The 18599-nt window shown below is 43.2% G+C and overlaps 2 protein-coding genes across 8 annotated transcripts; one reads left to right on the top strand and one right to left on the bottom strand.

The window, feature by feature from the left end:
* Positions 1-563: 563 nt before the first annotated feature.
* LOC109474844 (protein YIPF3-like) lies at positions 564-5864 on the bottom strand. 2 transcript variants are annotated; one of them, XM_019775286.1, is made up of 10 exons: positions 5766-5864; positions 4751-4957; positions 4415-4521; positions 4187-4232; positions 3888-3980; positions 3589-3720; positions 3239-3361; positions 2961-3084; positions 1670-1921; positions 564-1330 (listed from the first exon to the last, which is right to left on the bottom strand). In XM_019775286.1, exons 1-10 carry the CDS (start codon positions 5781-5783, stop codon positions 975-977), a joined length of 1458 nt encoding a protein of 485 aa, XP_019630845.1. In that variant the 5' UTR covers positions 5784-5864; the 3' UTR covers positions 564-974. The 2 variants fall into 2 exon arrangements, with proteins under 2 accessions (XP_019630845.1, XP_019630846.1); XM_019775287.1 differs by having other exon boundaries at positions 5693-5769.
* Positions 5865-5868: 4 nt separating this feature from the next.
* On the top strand, positions 5869-18405 carry LOC109474829 (E3 ubiquitin-protein ligase RFWD3-like). 6 transcript variants are annotated; one of them, XM_019775251.1, is made up of 14 exons: positions 5869-5972; positions 8726-8981; positions 12533-12587; positions 12925-13061; positions 13408-13493; positions 13847-14128; positions 14411-14504; positions 14820-14921; positions 15178-15338; positions 15871-16074; positions 16379-16470; positions 16615-16706; positions 16901-17080; positions 17485-18405. In XM_019775251.1, the coding sequence occupies exons 2-14, from the start codon at positions 8754-8756 to the stop codon at positions 17632-17634; spliced, it is 1863 nt and encodes a 620-aa protein (XP_019630810.1). In that variant the 5' UTR covers positions 5869-5972; positions 8726-8753; the 3' UTR covers positions 17635-18405. The 6 variants fall into 6 exon arrangements, with proteins under 6 accessions (XP_019630810.1, XP_019630809.1, XP_019630805.1 ...); XM_019775250.1 differs by having other exon boundaries at positions 8726-9155; positions 12961-13061; positions 17485-18403; XM_019775246.1 differs by having other exon boundaries at positions 8726-9155; positions 17485-18402.
* The last annotated feature ends 194 nt before the right edge of the window (positions 18406-18599 follow it).

Raw genomic sequence — 18599 nt, forward strand, 5'->3', positions numbered from 1 at the left:
CCTTTAAAGTTCAATGCCAGAGCTTCAAATTTCGTCTGGTTAGACTAGATAGATGAAGAAATGTAAAAATCAAATTCATATATCAGCATCTATAATAGAACTCTGGAGAGAGCGATCCGAATTTCGTGAATTTCCAGGCAAAAATTCTCCAATTATTAAGGGTCTCCATGGGGGGTTCCAGAACTCCATAACAAAAAAGAGCTGGAGGGTTTTAATCATATGGCTGGTGATAGTTCCCCATACCTATCCTATGTACAAAATTTGAGCGGATTTGGCCGACCCCCATCTTCCGGCCACTGCCTGGTTTTCTCATGCAATGACTCTTAACACATGCACATTACCACCCTCTCGTTACCAAGGAAATTTACAGGAACTTAATGTGGCGACCATGTCTAATACAAAACACAACGTATGAGCTGCGACAATGACATTTCTGAACCAACATATTTTGCATTTAGAGTGAAACTTGAAAATGACAAACATAAGTGTTCATATCTAGCATGGCTCAGTTGACTAGTGTAAAGAAGACCATACTCGCATCTTAAATAAATCCTGTCAAGAAGGCCGTGAATTTAATGCAACAACTCACATTTCTGGCACAGTTTGTTCATGATGGAAAGTTAGAACCTATTTTTTCCTAGGCAAATGTAATCAAAACTGTGCAGACTGAAGACTGACATCTATCACAGCTCAACAAAATCAAACACATTACACAAATGTGAAAAATACTTTCAAATTGGTATTATCTGAACAATTTTCTAAATCACAAACAATATAATGGGAATGTACAATTTCAATCTGGGCCTACTGTAGGCATCTGAATTTTTGAGTGAAGTTTGAGTGTCCCCATATTTGCGAGAGACAGTAGAAAGGATTGGGAGAGTTAGCACAGCACACCACAGATAAAGCAGCTTCCCATATTGTACAGGCCTTAAGAGAAGTATCTACACCTATGCATAGCCTTTATAATGATGTCATGCCGCGGGGGCGGGTCTTTGTCCTGTGTCCTCAATGTCCAGTTTGTGGTGTTCGAGGTGTGTATTGTCTTCATCATTGTTTTGATGATTTTCCTCGTTACCAACTTCATGTTCTTCAACCTGGTCTCCAGGTTTCCCAATAGCCTGGTCTCCAGGTTTCTTAACAGCTTGGTTTCCAGGGTTCCCCATAGCCTGCTCTCCTGGTTTCTCAATAGCCTGGTCTCCAGGCTTCCCATTGGCTAGATCTGCAGGATGGACCATTCCTAGGTTTTCGTTCTTTCCTCCATCTTGATCATGATTTTGTACTACTGGTATGTTGACAGCAGCATCAGCATTCTCCCCTCCAGAGTCATCTGGGGACACATGCAGAGGGACAGCAGCTATTACCATGGGCAGCATGACAGCACATTGCACATGTACAGTAACTACCAGTAGTCAAATGCTGCTGAGCCATTCGTGTTCATGGCGTCAAGAGAATAGCTCAGCCATGCTTAGGCAGGTTTTCACATTTAATTTCATATGAAATTGATAGAATTGATCAAAATAAAATAGTTGCACAGCTCTGTATGGCTGTGACATACAAAGCATTTTTCACATTGATTGACTTGGTGTCCATGCATTTCTAGCATGCGACTGCAATTTGTAAGACATGCCACCTTTTTCTTTTATCGTAGCAAGAAATCTTTACGTACTGTCTGCTGATTTATCTAGCGGGGCATCCTTCAGACCAAGGTCAAGAAGCTGCTGGTTTGCATCCCTTTCAACTCTGGTCTTGGGAACCTTACTCTTCCCTGCTGCCTGCACCCTGGCCATGGGGTCAGCGGCCTGAGGGTCAATGACCCTCCTGATAACAGGGTGGGTTGACCTGATGGGGCCCATGTCATGCAAGCGAGAGACAGGAACCCGGGGCACATGATGAAGCTCTTGGAGGGTTTGGTCCAAGTCTACATTTAGAGAGAGAAGAGAGGAAGATCAGACCAGCATGGTAGGATGCCCAAAGCCACCACTACAGGAACAAAACATAAGACTAGTTAGTGTTAGTAGCAAGGAATAAAAGTGCTCACCATTACTCAACAAAGGAAACAAAACACACTATAAATAAGGTAGTTATTATTCATTAGTGTCTAAGGTTTGCTGGAGTATGGTAGGTGAATAGCACTACTTTTACTTTTAGCACAATAACGATCACAATCAGACAGATAGAAGCACACTTTAAAAATGATGTTTGTTTTTCAATGTTGGTTCATCAAAGGGATTTTCTTCACAAGATAACAAGAAATCAGAGATTTCAGACTTTGGCTGCAAGGAGAGAGAAGCTGGCCCACCCAATAACAGTAGCAACAGTTCGAGTATGGTCAACAACATCAACTCCGCTTTTGATGAAGACACCTCCTGGCAAGGGCAGGCTGCCAATTTGGAGGACTTCCATGTGACCACTTTCCAACTAACCCATAATCAAGGTGGGGTGACTTGACTCGATGAAAAAAATCAACCATGTCGATGTACACCTGCGAAAGTTGCCAGCATGATAGATGTTCCAGTTACATGTACCCATGCCTTTCAAGAAGCAGCAATCGCTCATGCGCCTGGGCTCTTTTGGCTGAGGAGACCAAGCAGACATTTTCAGCAGAAACAGGAGAAAACACGGGTCCTTTCCTAAGATCTGGAGTCTAGCACAGTTGAAGCAATGGAGGCACTTTCACAGAAGACAGTGGGACCAAACCTCTAGCTATTGCTATATGGAGAAGGACATGCTCACAGAGTAGTATGTAGCATCAATATGGATTCTTACAGTTGATAACACACGTAAACCTTCTGTTCACCGTCAAATTAATGTGTGGTCTTTTGACTCCTCAGAGAATTTAATATCTAGTTGCTTGATTTATTTTGTATTAGGTAATGTTCTAGCTGGGCGACTACCCTTCCATGTAAACCCACTAGTTCTTCTGTGTTACTTCAACTCAAATGAGCATTTCTACTGACCTTGCACGATGTTGTGGTAGGCAAAGTGCAGGTACAGGAGAAAGAGAAGATGAAGAGCTGCACAGGTTCCTGCCAAGGCAAGTCTCTGGGTCTGTCCTGAAGTCCTGGACATGTACACCAAAACCTGCAGAGAACAAACGTGCAAAACACATCAAAAACAGGAAACCAGAGATTTCATACCTTAGTGAAATATTCAGAATTGTTATTAAAGATCTAGAGATCATAATATGCCTGATGGACAAGATGCCTACAGGATGTACCAAACTGCTGTCACTCACCATTTTGACAGTAGAGAGTCCTCCAAAGACGGCCCACATGAGGTAGAACATGGAGTGGGAACTGACAGAGTGGAAGGCTGTTCCCAGGAACAGCACCACACAGTGGGCCACAAGTGCATATCCCTGCAACAACAACATAGCCATCATGTTAAAGCAACTGGAGTATTTTCCATTTACTGAAACATTTAATGAAAACTAGTGAAATGGAGATTGCAAATTTTACCGAATAGGAGCTGTGGTCATTTTTCATTTTGGGGAAAAATAGAAGTTAGAGCATTTCAGATAACCAATAAATTGTTTAAATGGGAGTGGCGTGACATGTATAGGTGAAATGTACAGTTTGTACTTACTGTGAGTGACAGGACCTGAATGGCAGCTATGTGTGAGTTACAGATGTATGCGATGAAGTACAGCAGTGCTGAGGTCCCCCACCAGTACCCAAAGCACACAAAGAAGGCAGTCCCCATCAGTGTGCCTTCTCTCTGAGACAACAAAGATCATGGTTAGACATCGGGTATTGTTTTGCAATATCTGCAATGCACTGCATACCAGGATTGCAAGTCGATGAATAAACTTAAAGGCCTTTCACAATGTATACATTGTAAAAAAATTGCTATGTGTTCAGATGTTCAGTATCTGCTCTACTTACCACAGTGTGCCCAGAAGACTTCATGTTGTAGAGGAGCACTGCTATCAGGGTGAAGACAATCATCAGGGGTCCATACAGCTCACTGGCAACTTTCTACACAAACAAACAAGAAATCAGAGAGTTAAGTCCAGGAGAATTGACCTTAGATCATTGCCAGTAGTTGGTTCTGTTGCCACCTGCTCGAAAATCCCACAATATAAAAATCACACAGTGACCTACCATAAATGTGACCAATGCAATAACAGTGCTTATGTGAGAGATATCATATACAGATAAAAACACAAGTGGTTTAAACGTACCTGCGGGACAGAAATGACTCTCGATGGGATAAAAGTGTGCAGTAACCTGTAAAAACACAATAATGACATCAACAGGAATTAGGATAAGTTAATAAGAGAATCTGAGAAACAATAACAATATTCCCCAAATCCCCAAAATCAGTAAAATTTATACTTCATATCAAATCAGTCCATCACAACAGACGATAAGGTTAAGTTAGAAAATTCCATGACAGAATGTGTTCCAACCTTTTCATGACTTTCCTTGGTTCCACGTCAAAGTACGGTCTCAGGATGTCGATGTTTGCATAAAGGTTGAAGGCTTTCTTGGCCTGCTGTGAGCCGGTCTTCCACACCTGGGGGATTAAAGAAGAAAAACACTTATTTTCTGTGACTAAAGCAGCAAGTTGTCTGAACTTCACTAAGGTCTTTCCTGTTCAAAAGACAGCTGAAAATTTACTCAGAATGAATTTCCTAGGGGACATATAATTCAATCAATGATCAATCGTACTACTGGACCAAAAAAAAACAACATTTTTTCAGGACTATAATCGGAAACTCCACATTAATGTCTATAGGCCTGACCTGTTCTGCCATTGACTGCCCCAAGGCGCCTGTCAGGCCCTTGGCCAGGGACGGGTCTCCCTCATCTGATGTGTCACTGGTTGCTCTTTCACGCTTTCGCACGTCCACGAACTCATCTCCGCTGCTGGCAATGCTGATGTCATCATCCAACCCTGCTCCGTCCTCCAGGGTACTCATGTCTATCACCGCAGATGCCTCACTCTGGTTCTGTCATAACAACAAATCAGAAATTTCAGACTTCTGGAAAGTATCTTTAATGGCATTTTTGTCACCTTCAAGTTCACCTCCCATTTCCTACACTTGACCTTTGACCTCCTTTTATTCTGCCTATCATTCTTTCCCACCCACTTGCTGTCAAGTTAACCAACTCAAGCTCATCCCATTTCCTGCGTCTGGTCTTTTGACAAATCACAAATCAAATGACACTGACAGTAATAAATAATCTACATGTTACTCATGTCTCTCAAAAAGGTGTTAATTTTCTCCAGACCTAGCTCTTGCTAATGCACCAACAGGTTTATTTCAAATTTTCTATGCAAACAAATTGGGGGAATAATTTTGGGGGCCTTTCTCATGTTAATGTGTGAAGAACTTTGTCTGTAAAACTGGAATCGCCTATAGCCTACTACTCCTAGTGACGATTAAATCCAGCTGAACATTCCACTGACAGACGTGACATGTGCAGTCAATCAAGAGGCAGTCTGCAGTACTGTTAGTGCTATGAACCACCGACATGGGCTTAATTTTCGTGGTTTAAGAGGAGAGACAACGTTTGAATACAGATTATGGTATAATTTCAAAACAGAAATTATCCTTGGAAAATAAATATGTGTCTTTTGAGTTCGAATTTCCTATCTGTATTTGTGACTTGTGAAAGCTCTTGCTAATGTTATATGTACTTACATATACCAAGTATTATCGTAAATAAACTGGATAATGAACCTTTTCTCCTGGCAGGACGAATAGATGTAAATAAACCGGAAAAAATAAACTAAACTCCACGTCACAACCTCACCTGCTGAAACGACGCCATCTTGCCGGAATCTCACACCGGATATTTTGACACAGATTACTTCCGGGTTAACTCCCATCATGCATCTTACACAACCCTCCGAAATGGCGGCTTTTCCCAAGAAATTGAAATTTCTTTCCTGCGTATGATTTTGGTCTTTCGATTGGCCGAAGAAGAGGATTGGTGCAATGATCTTTGAGGAAGAGAGGGGTACAGGTTTATTGTTTTTCAAAGTTTTCTTTTATGAGAATCGTGCGTTCCTTTGCAACGGTTTGGGGGAGGGGGGCCGAACGTACGCCGAGGTGTTACAGTAAGACAACAAGAACAGCACATCTAATCATCTCTTTTTCTACCTCCATGATCTTATAAAGATTAGGACCTTGATCTATTAATAAATAGATAAGAGTAGAGTAGAGTTGTTTTATAACGTTCAGGTAATACAATGTTCATGTGTAGTGCTGCTAGGTCGGTCTGCCTATTTACCGGAATACACCGGAAAACACAGTTAAACACCGGAAAACACATATAGGAGGCTAAAATCTACCGGAATACACCCTGCTTAGACGAGATAACATCCCAAATTGCTGTGTTTTGCCATTAAATAGCGTGTAAATCGCCGCAGGAACCCGGCAACAAGAAATCATTATAATTTAGCGATCGGTGGAGGCGACCCGACCAGTCGCCATGTTTGTTTACATTGCGGACTACGATGTTTGTTTAGCGCCATCACAGAAGAGAATTGATTATTCAGATTGATGCGGTTCCCATACACAGTGCACACAACGCCGAACTAGTTGGAAGAAAGATAGTTGCATAGGATGCCCGTGAATGATTGCTACGAGGTCGGTCTGTTGGATAAAAGCGCAAAAATCCGACGATAAAACTGCCAGACATTTTCCGGAAGCAACGCAAATCGAAGGTCAATGACCCGCACAGAGCGAGTGCGTGTGTCAGCGAGCGGCGGCATTTGATAATTTCCTGCAAAGCTTGACACTGAAATTTCATCTGATTTTGCCGAGGACAGCCCTGAAGTTTTATCGTAGTCGATCTAAAACATAATCGCCAGGATCTGAACATGTTCTCTTCAGCAATATTTAGGCGATCGCGAATCGCTCATGAGCGTCAGGGTACGCTGACTTCGGCACCATTCGATCATGAAATGAATAAAGAACACCAAATACACCAAAAATCCATTTGAAAGTTTATAGTCCTCGGTTTATTCAGATTCGTGTGATTCTAATAAACAGCTCACATAAATACGAACTAGTTAAAAGACTGATAGTTCCATGGATTCCTGTGTATGACATACAAACAAAAATCGGACGCTAAAACACTCAGCCGCCGGAACAACGCAAGCCGAAGGTTACCCTGGGTGCCAAACTCGTTCTTCGAGCGGCAAGAGCCTTTCGCCCGCCGGTCTAAATTACTGCTACGGGGGAGTCTAGCCCGGGGGGAGTTTGGCCGCCCTCCAAACGAAGTTGGAAGGCCGATATACTCCTCTGCGGGCGAAGTACCCTGGCTGCCGAAAAAAACGGTTAGCGGCCTGTAAACTTGGCTGGCACCCAGGGTAGCCGAAGGTCAATGACCTGCGCCCGGCTAGTAAACAAACTCGGTCGAACACGTAACGTGTTACATCGGCGCACCACAGCATCAACAATTTGCACGAAATTGTGACCAGAGTACTTCGCTGATGCAACCACTAAAGTTTGAACTCTATGGTAAAAGTAGCAAAGTTTGATATTGTGACTGTTTGAGAAATAAAACTGAATCTAGTGATACATTTTGGGGCGAGTACTTTTCCCACAGCGTGGATTCACGTACATGTACTTGATTGACAGGCGTTTCCCTTTGAAGAAGTTGCCGCCGGGCGCCGCTGGCGCCGAGTAGTCTAGACGGGCGGCTCCAATCAGTTTCGTCCATCTTCGTTACAAACACGATCTGCACCGACTATAACCGAGCCTCTGTGATTGGTATCCGAAGAATCTCGAAAATTGCCGAATATAAAGAAGATTGTTCTCCAGCGTTTGTTTGTATACAGTGCGGAGAGCATTCAGACTAGGCATAAAGGGACTGGTGTTTCCGCACAAAACCAATCGTTTTTCTACTCCAATCGCCTGTTGACACGACACATGAAGTCTTTCACTATATAGCTTTCATTATATAGCTGAAGTAGTCTTCTTGATTGTGAAAGAATTGATGATATTTGCTACTGGAAATTCGACAACAAACATGATTGTCACTGAGAAAAAGTGACGGATAAAGCCGGCTGCTAAGTAAACAAACATGGCGTCTGGCCGGGTCGACTCCGCCGATTCATAGTGATTTCTTGTTCCCAACGTCATATAACAAAGTCATATACAACTTATTTCATGCCAGAATGTAGCAACTTGCGGTACCTGCACCAAAGACCTCTTCATTTCGGTAAATTTCACTTCTGTACGGCGATCGCGTTAAACAAACATTTCGTAGTCGGCAATGTAAACAAACATGGCGACTGGTCGGCTCGCCTCCGCGATCGCCGATCGCCAATTCATAACGATTTCTTGTTCCCACGGCGATATACACGTTACTTCATGTCAAAATACAGCAATTCGGTATGTTATCTCATCATATCAGGGTGTATTCCGGTAGATTTTAGCCTCCTATATGTGTTTTCCGGTGTTTAACTGTGTTTTCCGGTGTATTCCGGTAAATAGGCAGACCCCTGCTAGGTAGGTGCAGAAGATCTGTATAATTTGATTTGATCAAGGAGGTTCAAAAAGAATGACTTTAATAAATACCCTCAGAGGTCCTGCTGTGGTTAATCTCGGTGTTTGTTTTGGGGATTTGGGGACCAGCCTGGCAGGTGAGTGAGTTGGGAAGTGGCTTCCTTTATATATATAGTCGTCACGGCTGTAAGTCCCGGTAGACATGGTCGATACCCTCTAACAGCCAACTTACCTTTTTTTCTGCGGTACTTGTAGATCTGGCCAGTTAACTACAATAAGAATCATGGCACAAGTCCCAGAGGATTATCCCATGGATGTGGATGTTGATGACCAGAGCACCCATGATGATGACACCCCACAGGGACACAGCAGGAGAACTGTCATCCAGTCCACATCCTCCCAACCTGGACCAGCCTCCCAGTCCTTACTGGACAATCCTGATGTCATCGCCGTGGATGAGACAGATGAAGAGGATGTGGGTAGTAGTGCCAGTGAAAGGTCCATTGAGCTGGTGAGAGACAGTGACAGTGATGATGTGATTGAGGTAGATGGTGGAGAGGAGGAGGGTGAACATGATGAAGATGATGAGGATGAGACTGATGTTGAGGATGATGATGATGATGAACAGGGCAGTGTAGACAGAAGAGACGAGCCAGATGCTGGTGATAGAGAAGAGGAGACACAGGTAAACAAAAATGCACATAAAACTAGAAAGGCCGACATTTGCTTGGGAGCAAATACAGCATATTTCAGTCCAATATTGAATGTGTGGGTCATTGCGCATGACGTACGTGCAACGTGACCCCAGGTAACCCATGGGCGATAGGCCACCGAGTTTTTGTTGAGATCGTTGTTACTTTATTTAAATATATACTTAGGTAACTGAACAACAAGTTCACTGTGCAGTGCACTCCGTGCAAGATTCCCGAGAATCATACCCTGAACACATAACACCGTTCAAGCATGGTCCGTTGAAAGATTCCTGAGTATACTCAACACAACACACCGTGAACACAGTCCGTTGAAAAATTCCCGAGAATTCTCCATACCCATACATAATTTATATAACACATACTGCAAATGGGTACTTCATGATCATCGGCTGAATCACACAATAAAAAGCACACTCATTACTTAGCTGTTACTTCCGGATCGGCGTTCTGGTTACTAGTATATAGAGGTACCAGTAGATAGTGCAAAGGCTGACAGGAGTAGAACTGGTTTCACAGTTATTCAAACGCGTTCGCAAAACCGCTGCTCGAATCGCTAGAACCCCAAGACGGGGCTAGCGCTAGCAATGATAACTTCAAAAAGATGACAGGGTAGAAAACACCCACCTGTGAACTGCGTTACCAACTGGGGTGGCAGCAAAAAAGTGACTTAGATTTTAGAATCACATTCGGTGTGAAGTCCCTGCCTCCCCAGACTCAGAGGACAATGATATCTTACACGCTAGAGACATTGGGCACAACTATACTTTCCAAATCTCGTGCCTGGGAGACATAGGTAGGACTGAAAACATGTCGGTGGGGTTTGTGGACGTGTTTAGAGCAGCCTGGCAGTACATGTATACATACATGTGTAGCATGTCTTATGATGTAGCCTTTCTGTGCATCTCCATTTTTTAGAACCGCGCGGGAAATGTTGGCGCCTACCGTGTGTCTGATTGGCTAGCGGTGATGTCATTGTCTTGTGCAGCAGCGACCTTAGCGGCCAGTCATGGTACTACTGGTAACGCAGTTCGCCGGAAATCGGACTTTGCAAAATGGTTAATATCTTCTTTAAAATATGGTATCGTAACCCAAGAAAGTTTACATGGCTACTTAGCTACCCCTAGATTATAGATAGTATCAAGACTTTTATTTTCCTTGTGGCATTTTGCAGAAAATAGGTTCTTTTGACATGGCATTTGGCACCTAGTGAGAGCTAGTACATAGTATCTAACCAAGCTAAAGCGTTCGGAAGTCGCCGTTCGGCTCTCGGCAATCTTTGGTATATGTTCGTATGGTTCTTTAGAATCCTCGTCAGGTTGTAGACCGAGTTCACAGTTCGTGTTGAGTGTATGATTCTCGGGAATCTTTCAACGGACCGAGCTCACGGTGTTTGGCAGATTGTATGATTCTCGGGAATCTTTCAAAGGATTATGTTCATTCCTGTGTGGGAATGAACTACAAGTGGGGGCAAGATCAGGGAAGGCTAGGAGAGGGGCAGGATCAGGGAGGGCTACGAGAGGGGCAGGATGAGGGAGGGCTACGAGTGGGAGCAGGATCAGGGAGGGCTACCAGTGGGGGCAGGATCAGGGAGGGCTTCAAGTGTGGGGAGGATCAGGGAGGGCTACGAGTGGGGGCAGGATCAGGGAGGGCCACCAGTGGGGGCAGGATCAGGGTCAGGGCTACGAGTGGGGGCAGGATCAGGGAGGGCTACGAGAGGCTAACTTCAAAAAGATGACAGGGTAGGAAACACCCACCCGTAAACTGCTTTACCAACTTGGCATGGGTGGCAGCAAAAAAGTGACTTAGAATCACGTTCGGTGTGAAGTCCCTTCCTCCCCAGACTCAGAGGACAAAGATATCGTACATCTAGAGATATTGGGCACAACTACACTTTCACATCACGTGCCTGGGAGACATACTGTATGTAGGACTGAAAACATGTCGGTGGGGTTTGTTGACGTGTTTAGAGCAGCCTGGCAGTACATGTAAACATAGCATGTCGTATGATGTAGCCTTTCTGTGCGTCTCCATTTTTAGAACTGCGAGGGAAATGTTGGCGACTACCGTGCTTCTGATTGGCTAGCGGTTATGTCATTGTTTTGTGCAGCAGCGACCTTAGCGGCCAGTCATGGTACTGCTGGTAACGCAGTTCGCTGGAAATCGGACTTTACAAAATGCTTAATATCTTCTTTAAAATATGGTATCGTAACCCAAGAAAGTTTGCAACGCTACTTACTAGTAGCTACCCCTAAGTTATATCAAGACTTTTATTTTCCTTGTGGCATTTCGCAGAAAATAGGATCTTTTCAAATGGCATTTCGCATCTAGTGTATACTAGTACTTAGTACCTAACCAAGCTAAAGCGTTCGGAAGTCGCCGTTTGGCTCTCGGCAATCTTCGGTATATGTTTGTATGGTTCTTTAGAATCCTCGTCAGGTTGTAGACGAGTTCACAGTGTGTATTGAGTGTATGATTCTCAGGAATCTTTCAACGGACCGTGTTCACAATGTTTGTGTTCGCAGTGACTGTGTATAACTCTCGGGATTCGGGAATCTTTCAATGGACCGAGCTCACGGTGTTTGTCAGAGTGTATGATTGTTGGGAATCTTTTAACGGATCGATTCATGTTCATTCCTTGTGTACTGTGACGGACTGAGTGAGTACATAGTGTATGTTATAACATATGCAAAACAATCAAGTTGTAAAATAGTTTAATGGTTTCCAAAACAACATAGCTTTCAACAAAAACTCAGTGGCCTAGCGCCTGTGGGTAACCCGCAATGGAGCACGTGTTCGATGGCCAACGGCAGATAGAACGGGCCATTCTTTAGATGGAACATGGAACGGGTATAGCACTTTTGGCCCTTTTTGGGCTGAATATAGCCATTAAAGTCCCCCAAATGAGTCATTTGGAAGTGGTGTATGTCAAATATGTGACTGCTATTCTGTAGACACACGTTCAAGGTACCCTTATACCGAATTTCAGATCATTTGGTTGTAATACCGGGGCTCAGGATCCAAAAATCCATTTTTTGTCGAAAAATACCCCAAAAAACCTTCATAAAAATTTTCAAAGGCATGTATCAAAAAAATGAAAAAAAGTCTACCGCCATGCCAAATTTCAGGTCATTTGGCTGAATGATGGCGGAGTTGAATCCCCTTGACTGAGTGGCAGGAGGAGGTCAAGGAGAAACATGAAAGAACACAATATATTTCATCTATACCATGTGGTATGGACTGAAATATAATTATTGGCAGTATGTAGCATCTAAAATTATATCCTTGTCTGTAATCTGTTTTTATAAGTAGTATTGTACTATTCATGGACATGATTTATTGTCGTTTTCAGCCATCAGACAACCCAGCAGGTAATGCTGAAGGTGTCCAAGATACAGAGAGGCAAGGTTTGTAACCTTTCATAATGGAGCTGTGTACCCACTAGACAAATTTTAGGTATAGGCACAGGTGCAGATATACAGATTTCAGGTACAAGCAATTACCTGATCTACATGTAAACATAATTAGTTGGTATACAATAATCTGTAAGTTATACATGTGGCCATCTGTCTTTTTAGTTATAAATTATTGTTTTTGTATGAGGGTTTGCATATTGTAATCCAAAACTAAGAGTGTTTGAGTGTCAAAATTGTAATCATTGAGATGTACTTGAGCTATCTTTAGTGTAGAAAATAGACATGAAATAACATTGCAAATCTAAGATTCCTCTTCATACATTGATAGCTACAACACCAACATCAGCTCCTGCCGCTATGCCAGGTGTCCAAGTCATCAGCCCGCTCAGGAATTCACCTGCTGAGTTTAAGACGACTTCTCCACGGAGAGCAGCTGCTAAAGTGGAGAGTGATGACGACTCAGATGTAAGTGTCAAACTGTCCAGGTGACAGACAAGTTATTAACACTAGTGATTGAGCCTAATTTTTACTTCATACCAAGGGAGTAATTAAAGGTTGATTACATGTATTTCCCAATCATGTCACAGTGAACATGGCAGTCAGTGGAAAACCTGGTACTGCAGCTTCCAAAATTTTTTTTTTAGAAAAAAACAGAGGTCACCATGATGTCAGTGGAGGAATAAGGAATCTTCAGTTCAATTACCGGTACCTGGTGGCAGGAGCTTTCAGCATGATTTTTTTATGGTTAGATCTTCAACACCATGTTTATATATGCTTTAATGTTGATTGTGAGATGATGTGTCTCCCTCAGTGCTGCTCTATCTGCTTCGAGTCCTGGACAAACTCTGGGAACCATCGTCTGGCCTCTCTGAAGTGTGGTCACCTGTTTGGACAGAGGTCTGTTAATAAGTGTTATTACAGTTTACACTCACGGCTGTGTTTCAAATTCTGTATTCAAGACTGTGTTTGCTGTATGTAAGGTCATAGCAAATCAATTTTATAGCTGACACCAGCATGTGCATTGGCTTTAGCCTGTTAAAAGGAAAAGGAACTTTCGATCGCCTCTGGCACCGGTCCACGTGTGAGAAAAATGTGAAAATCTTTTAAGATATGTCATGCAGTAGACTCGAGGGTGCTCTAACAAGTGACACCAGTGACGTATCAAAGTGACCCTAGTTCTGCATTTGCAGAAGCGATGTCACTAGTACTGTGGTAGCCTTCAATGTTGACACATCTTGTACTTTTCTCAGTTGCATCGAGAAGTGGCTGAAAGGACAAGGGGGAAAATGTCCCCAGTGCAACGCCAAGGCCAAGAAGGGGGACATCCGAGTCATCTACGCCAAGACGGTGAAGATGGTGGACACGACAGAACGTGACCGCGCCATGCGGGAGCTAGAGAAGGAGAAGCAGCTGAGGCGTAAGGTTGAGTTGGAGGCGGCGCAGACACGGCTGCAGTACGAGCTGGCCCTGCAGGAGTGTAACAGGATCAGGGTCCAGCTGGACAGGGAGAGGCAGAGAAGCACACAGGCCAGGTCAGGGGGCACAGGTCATGTCCAAACTCAATAAAAGTGTTAAGAAAACACACTGACTAGTCAACCTCTTAAAATCTTGCCATCTGATAAGGACATTTTGTTCCTTTTGAAAAAGCCTTATGACCTAGCATTGCCTGCATGTCTGAGACATGATATAAGTATAAGTTAAATTAAAAACATGATGTGGTCTATGTTTAACCATGATCTGTAACCACACAGATAAGGTAGTTGGATGATCCCATATGGGACATGTACTTACTTCTCATGATGTGTCTTCTGCAGTGTGTCTGGTCCCAGCTCGTCCCAGGCGTCCTGTAGCCAGGCTAGCACCAGTCAACAGAGAAGACGCTACCAGTTCGACAGCTCCGTACCTTTGGTACATGTTTTTATCGTTTTTTCGCATTACTAGTATTTCTTCGGAGTACAATGGGAGGTAATTTTGATAGTTGATAGGAAGGTGAGAGTAAGTGGGCTCTATGTTTAGGAATTAGGAAGCGATGTGATTCTCAATTAAAGTACAGTACATCATACAACGCTTGGCCTCCGCAGTTCCAACACATTCACAAAACAATTCCCAGAGGTCTAAAATCTATGATTTCTCGTCAAATACAAGTTTGAAAAATTAGAATTATCTTCAGCTGATGTTTTACCAGATATTGCTACTTCACATCTTCTCTTTTCATCCATACAGAAGGGAGAAAGCCGTCTGCTGGGCTATGATGCCCAACACGGTACCCTGGTGGTGTCGCAACCTTCCCCCAATCAGCTGTTTCCTGGCTTTGGAGTCAAAAAGGTGCATGTACATGTCATATCTACATAGAAAAAAGCATGACAATCACTCTATAGATATTAATGACACATGCTTGGAATAAATAAACCAGTCTACAACTACTACTACTACACATTCTTGTGGACATTACAAAAATTCCTGTGAAATCCCTTGAATTCTTGCAGACTAATTACATACTAGTCTATTAGACTTGCCCGTGAGGTGTTGCCAAAAAATGTCTATACTTCTGACACTACAGGTGTAAACCTTATTCTCACAGGTCAGTGCCATGGACCTGAGGAGTGTCCAGTATGTCTCAGTCCACAGTAAGGCCATCAGGGACATCTGCTTCAGTGGCAGGGTGGACGGGCTGATGCTGACCGCCTCCATCGACAAGACGCTAAAGATAACCAGCCTCATGAGCAACACCGTGGTTCAAACGTAAGACCCATGATGCACTATTCAATTCTGATATGTTAAGGATAGAAAGAAATGAAAATGTGGTAGTTACAAGACTTTAACATTATTGGGTTCTTACCTCCTTGTACAGCGGTATTGTTTTAGGTGTGTGTTTGCATGTTTATTTGTAAATTGTAAGCTGAGTTAGCGCATGTGTGGGTAAATTCCCTACAGACCACAAAAGATAAGGCACAGGAAGTTAGGACCTAGAAGTTTCCAGCAGGAGTGTTGGAGCATGTGTGTGACAGTACATGTACACTAATTGTACATACTGTCAAACCTGCTCAAGAAGACCACTCAGAGGACTGATAATATCTGGTCTATGTAGACAGGTGTTCATTATACTAAAATTATACATACTGGATTCTTTATGCTCGTGCCAATGGGAAAAATTATCAAAGGGACTTCCACACAGGCCAGGTGGTTGTTATGTAGAAGTGGTCGCTTGTTGTACAGGTTTGACTGTTAGTAGTACAGTAGTTTTATTCCCTCTCTACCACCCCCCTCCCCCCAGGTACCACACCCCGTTCCCTGTGTGGGCCTGCTGCTGGAACAGGGAGGACAACAATTACGTGTACGCTGGGCTGCAGAACGGCAGCGTGCTCGTGTTCGATCAGCGCGACACCAGTAAGCACGTGGAGGAGCTGGCGCCCCCCAGGGCCAGGTGTCCCATCGTCGCCATGAGCTACGTACCACGGGATCCCTCATCCTCACTCAGGTGACAAATTTGTATTTATTCACATGTCATAACTTGTGTCAGTGCACTCGAGAGGTAATTACATGCATGGAGACATGCATGCATGCAGATATACATTCGTAGTACACATACAAATGTATATACATGTACATGCATGCAATGTTCTTGATAATAGCACTGGAAAAAGGTGAAAACATTGTATGGGTGATAAAATCTGCACTGTCTTTTATTGACGATCATCCCAAAAGAATGGGTTCTCTGTATGGGATACCTGAAGTCTAAATAAACATTCTGATCACGATTTATTGATCTTTTTGTCCGTCAGGTGTGGTGGTCTGCTGCTTGGGACCCTGCAGGGCGGCTGCTTCTGGGAGAAAACTTCTACCGAGTACAGACCTCACCCTTTACCCATGGAAGGTAAGTTGTCCCAAACATCCCATGTTTTATTTAGCACCATCCATGGCAGGTCAATGAATGTTAGACATCTAGTCTACAACGAATGTGACCAAACAGTAATGATCCAGCAGTACAGTAATTTTTCCCCTGTCCCTGTGTGTCCAGGTAGCTGTACCAGCCTGAGGTTTGAACCCAGCACTCGGCACTGCTTGGCTTCCTTCAGGCCTGACAAAAACCACAATTCAACAAGGCATCTGGTGAGTCGGGCTCTATAACTTATACCTGTGTTCATGTTGGAGAAGTGAAACAAAAACTGTGTTTATTTGGAGATTCACAGAACAAACGTTTCTTGAATGTTGTGTTGAGAGGAACTTCGAGAATTGCACAAGTGCTCGCCTGTCTAGTTCTAACAGGGCTTTTTACCATAATCACCTTCCGTCCTGTGCTGCAGCTGTGTGAACTGGAGAGCCGGCTTGTGGGTGAGGACGGGAGGAACCACTGTTCGTGTCACGTCATGCAGACGTTCTACGGTGGCTCCACGCAGAAGCTGCTGACACGGTCGGCGCTGTTCGCCAGTCCTGAGGACCCCGGGCAGCTCCTGGTGTGTGCGGGGGACGAGGCCAGCACATCTGTGAGTCTGCATTATTGTATTGCTTCTCCAACTGATATAGCCACATCTGACTGACTCAACATTTAAAGAAGCGCTTAAATCAGAAGGAGGGTGTCAGTTTCCAATCGGTGATAATGTTAGGAAGTAAAAAATGCATACTACATGTACTTCACAGTATAAGATTAATTATCCACAAGTCACCCATGAGAAAAAAGTGTCAGTTAGCTATGGAAAACTCTTCAGATACCATCTAAGCAATTTCTTTTTTTAAAATACATGTATGGAAAAATAAAACAGACAAACCCAAGAGAAATTGATGTTGCCATAGTGTCTTAAACTGATCAATCATTTTCACATCCAGATATGATATAACACACACAAACAATTGGTTGATTCACAAACTCCTTTTTTTGTCTAATGTCCAGGCACAGATATGGAGTGCAAGCACTGCTGCCCTGCTGCAGAAGATCCCCACAGACAGCCCAGTCCTGGACGTCTGTCCCTTCTCTATCAACGACAAACACCAACTGGGCGTGCTCACAGACAAACTGCTCAGGATATACTCCTGGACATAGCAGGGGTGGAAGAGGATGATCATTGTACACACAAGAAACTTAACAACTTAACAACACTAGAGCTAATATCAAAGTATAAATGAGAGTCCATTGTGGGTTTGCAACCAACCAGGCCATTTTTGTCCAGGCAAGAAGATTCTGCTTTTGCCTACGTCCTGCTCAAGTCATATCACAGCGTGGCATACAGATGTGATGATCCTATCCTAATTTTCTTACTACATGTACATGTATGTTTCCAATGATCTCTAGCTATACATGTAGAACATTTACCTAAGTAGAGCTGTGTACCTAAATTTTAGGCACATGGTATCGCGTAAGAACATATTGTTGTAAACATGACACTTTTACTGGTGTCAGTACATGTATGTTCTTTTTTCTCATTCTATCAAACTGAAAACATTCCAGCTGTTTTGCATGTGTCAAGGAGAATTTCCACATGACTGAAGTGGCAATATTCTAATCTAATTAAGAGAAATGTGGAATTCATTACAACTGTACATGCTTTTCAACAGCACCGAGATTTTGTGATTATATTTGCTCATGAAGCATTTTGATTGCAATGACTTGTCTCCTTATGAGAAAAGATTATGTCTGTTATATAACACCCCATACAATCAGCCTCTTCAAAACCCAGAGTGTTTTAGACAAACTAGGAAGCAATATGCTGATTCTAATTTCGAGTTTTGAAGAGGTTGATTGGATGGAATGATTAAGAAGGGATCTATTGATAGATAGTACATAAGCCTGTCATGATCAGACTTGTAAGAAGTATCTGCAACTGAAAACAGTGCAGTTTTATCATGAGTGTACATTGACAACAAACGTTAGAAGAAAAAGATCACGCTCAGTGCACTTTTTTATGCTAGAAATAAAGCTCTAAGATACTCATGCAATCGCTTTGTAACAGGTTTATTGAGACAAACAGTCAGATGATATGTTTTTATTACTTCCATGGATATACCAGT

Source organism: Branchiostoma belcheri, unplaced genomic scaffold (genome assembly GCF_001625305.1).
Source record: "Branchiostoma belcheri isolate BF01 breed outbred unplaced genomic scaffold, Haploidv18h27 scaffold32, whole genome shotgun sequence".
Lineage (NCBI taxonomy): Eukaryota > Metazoa > Chordata > Leptocardii > Amphioxiformes > Branchiostomatidae > Branchiostoma > Branchiostoma belcheri.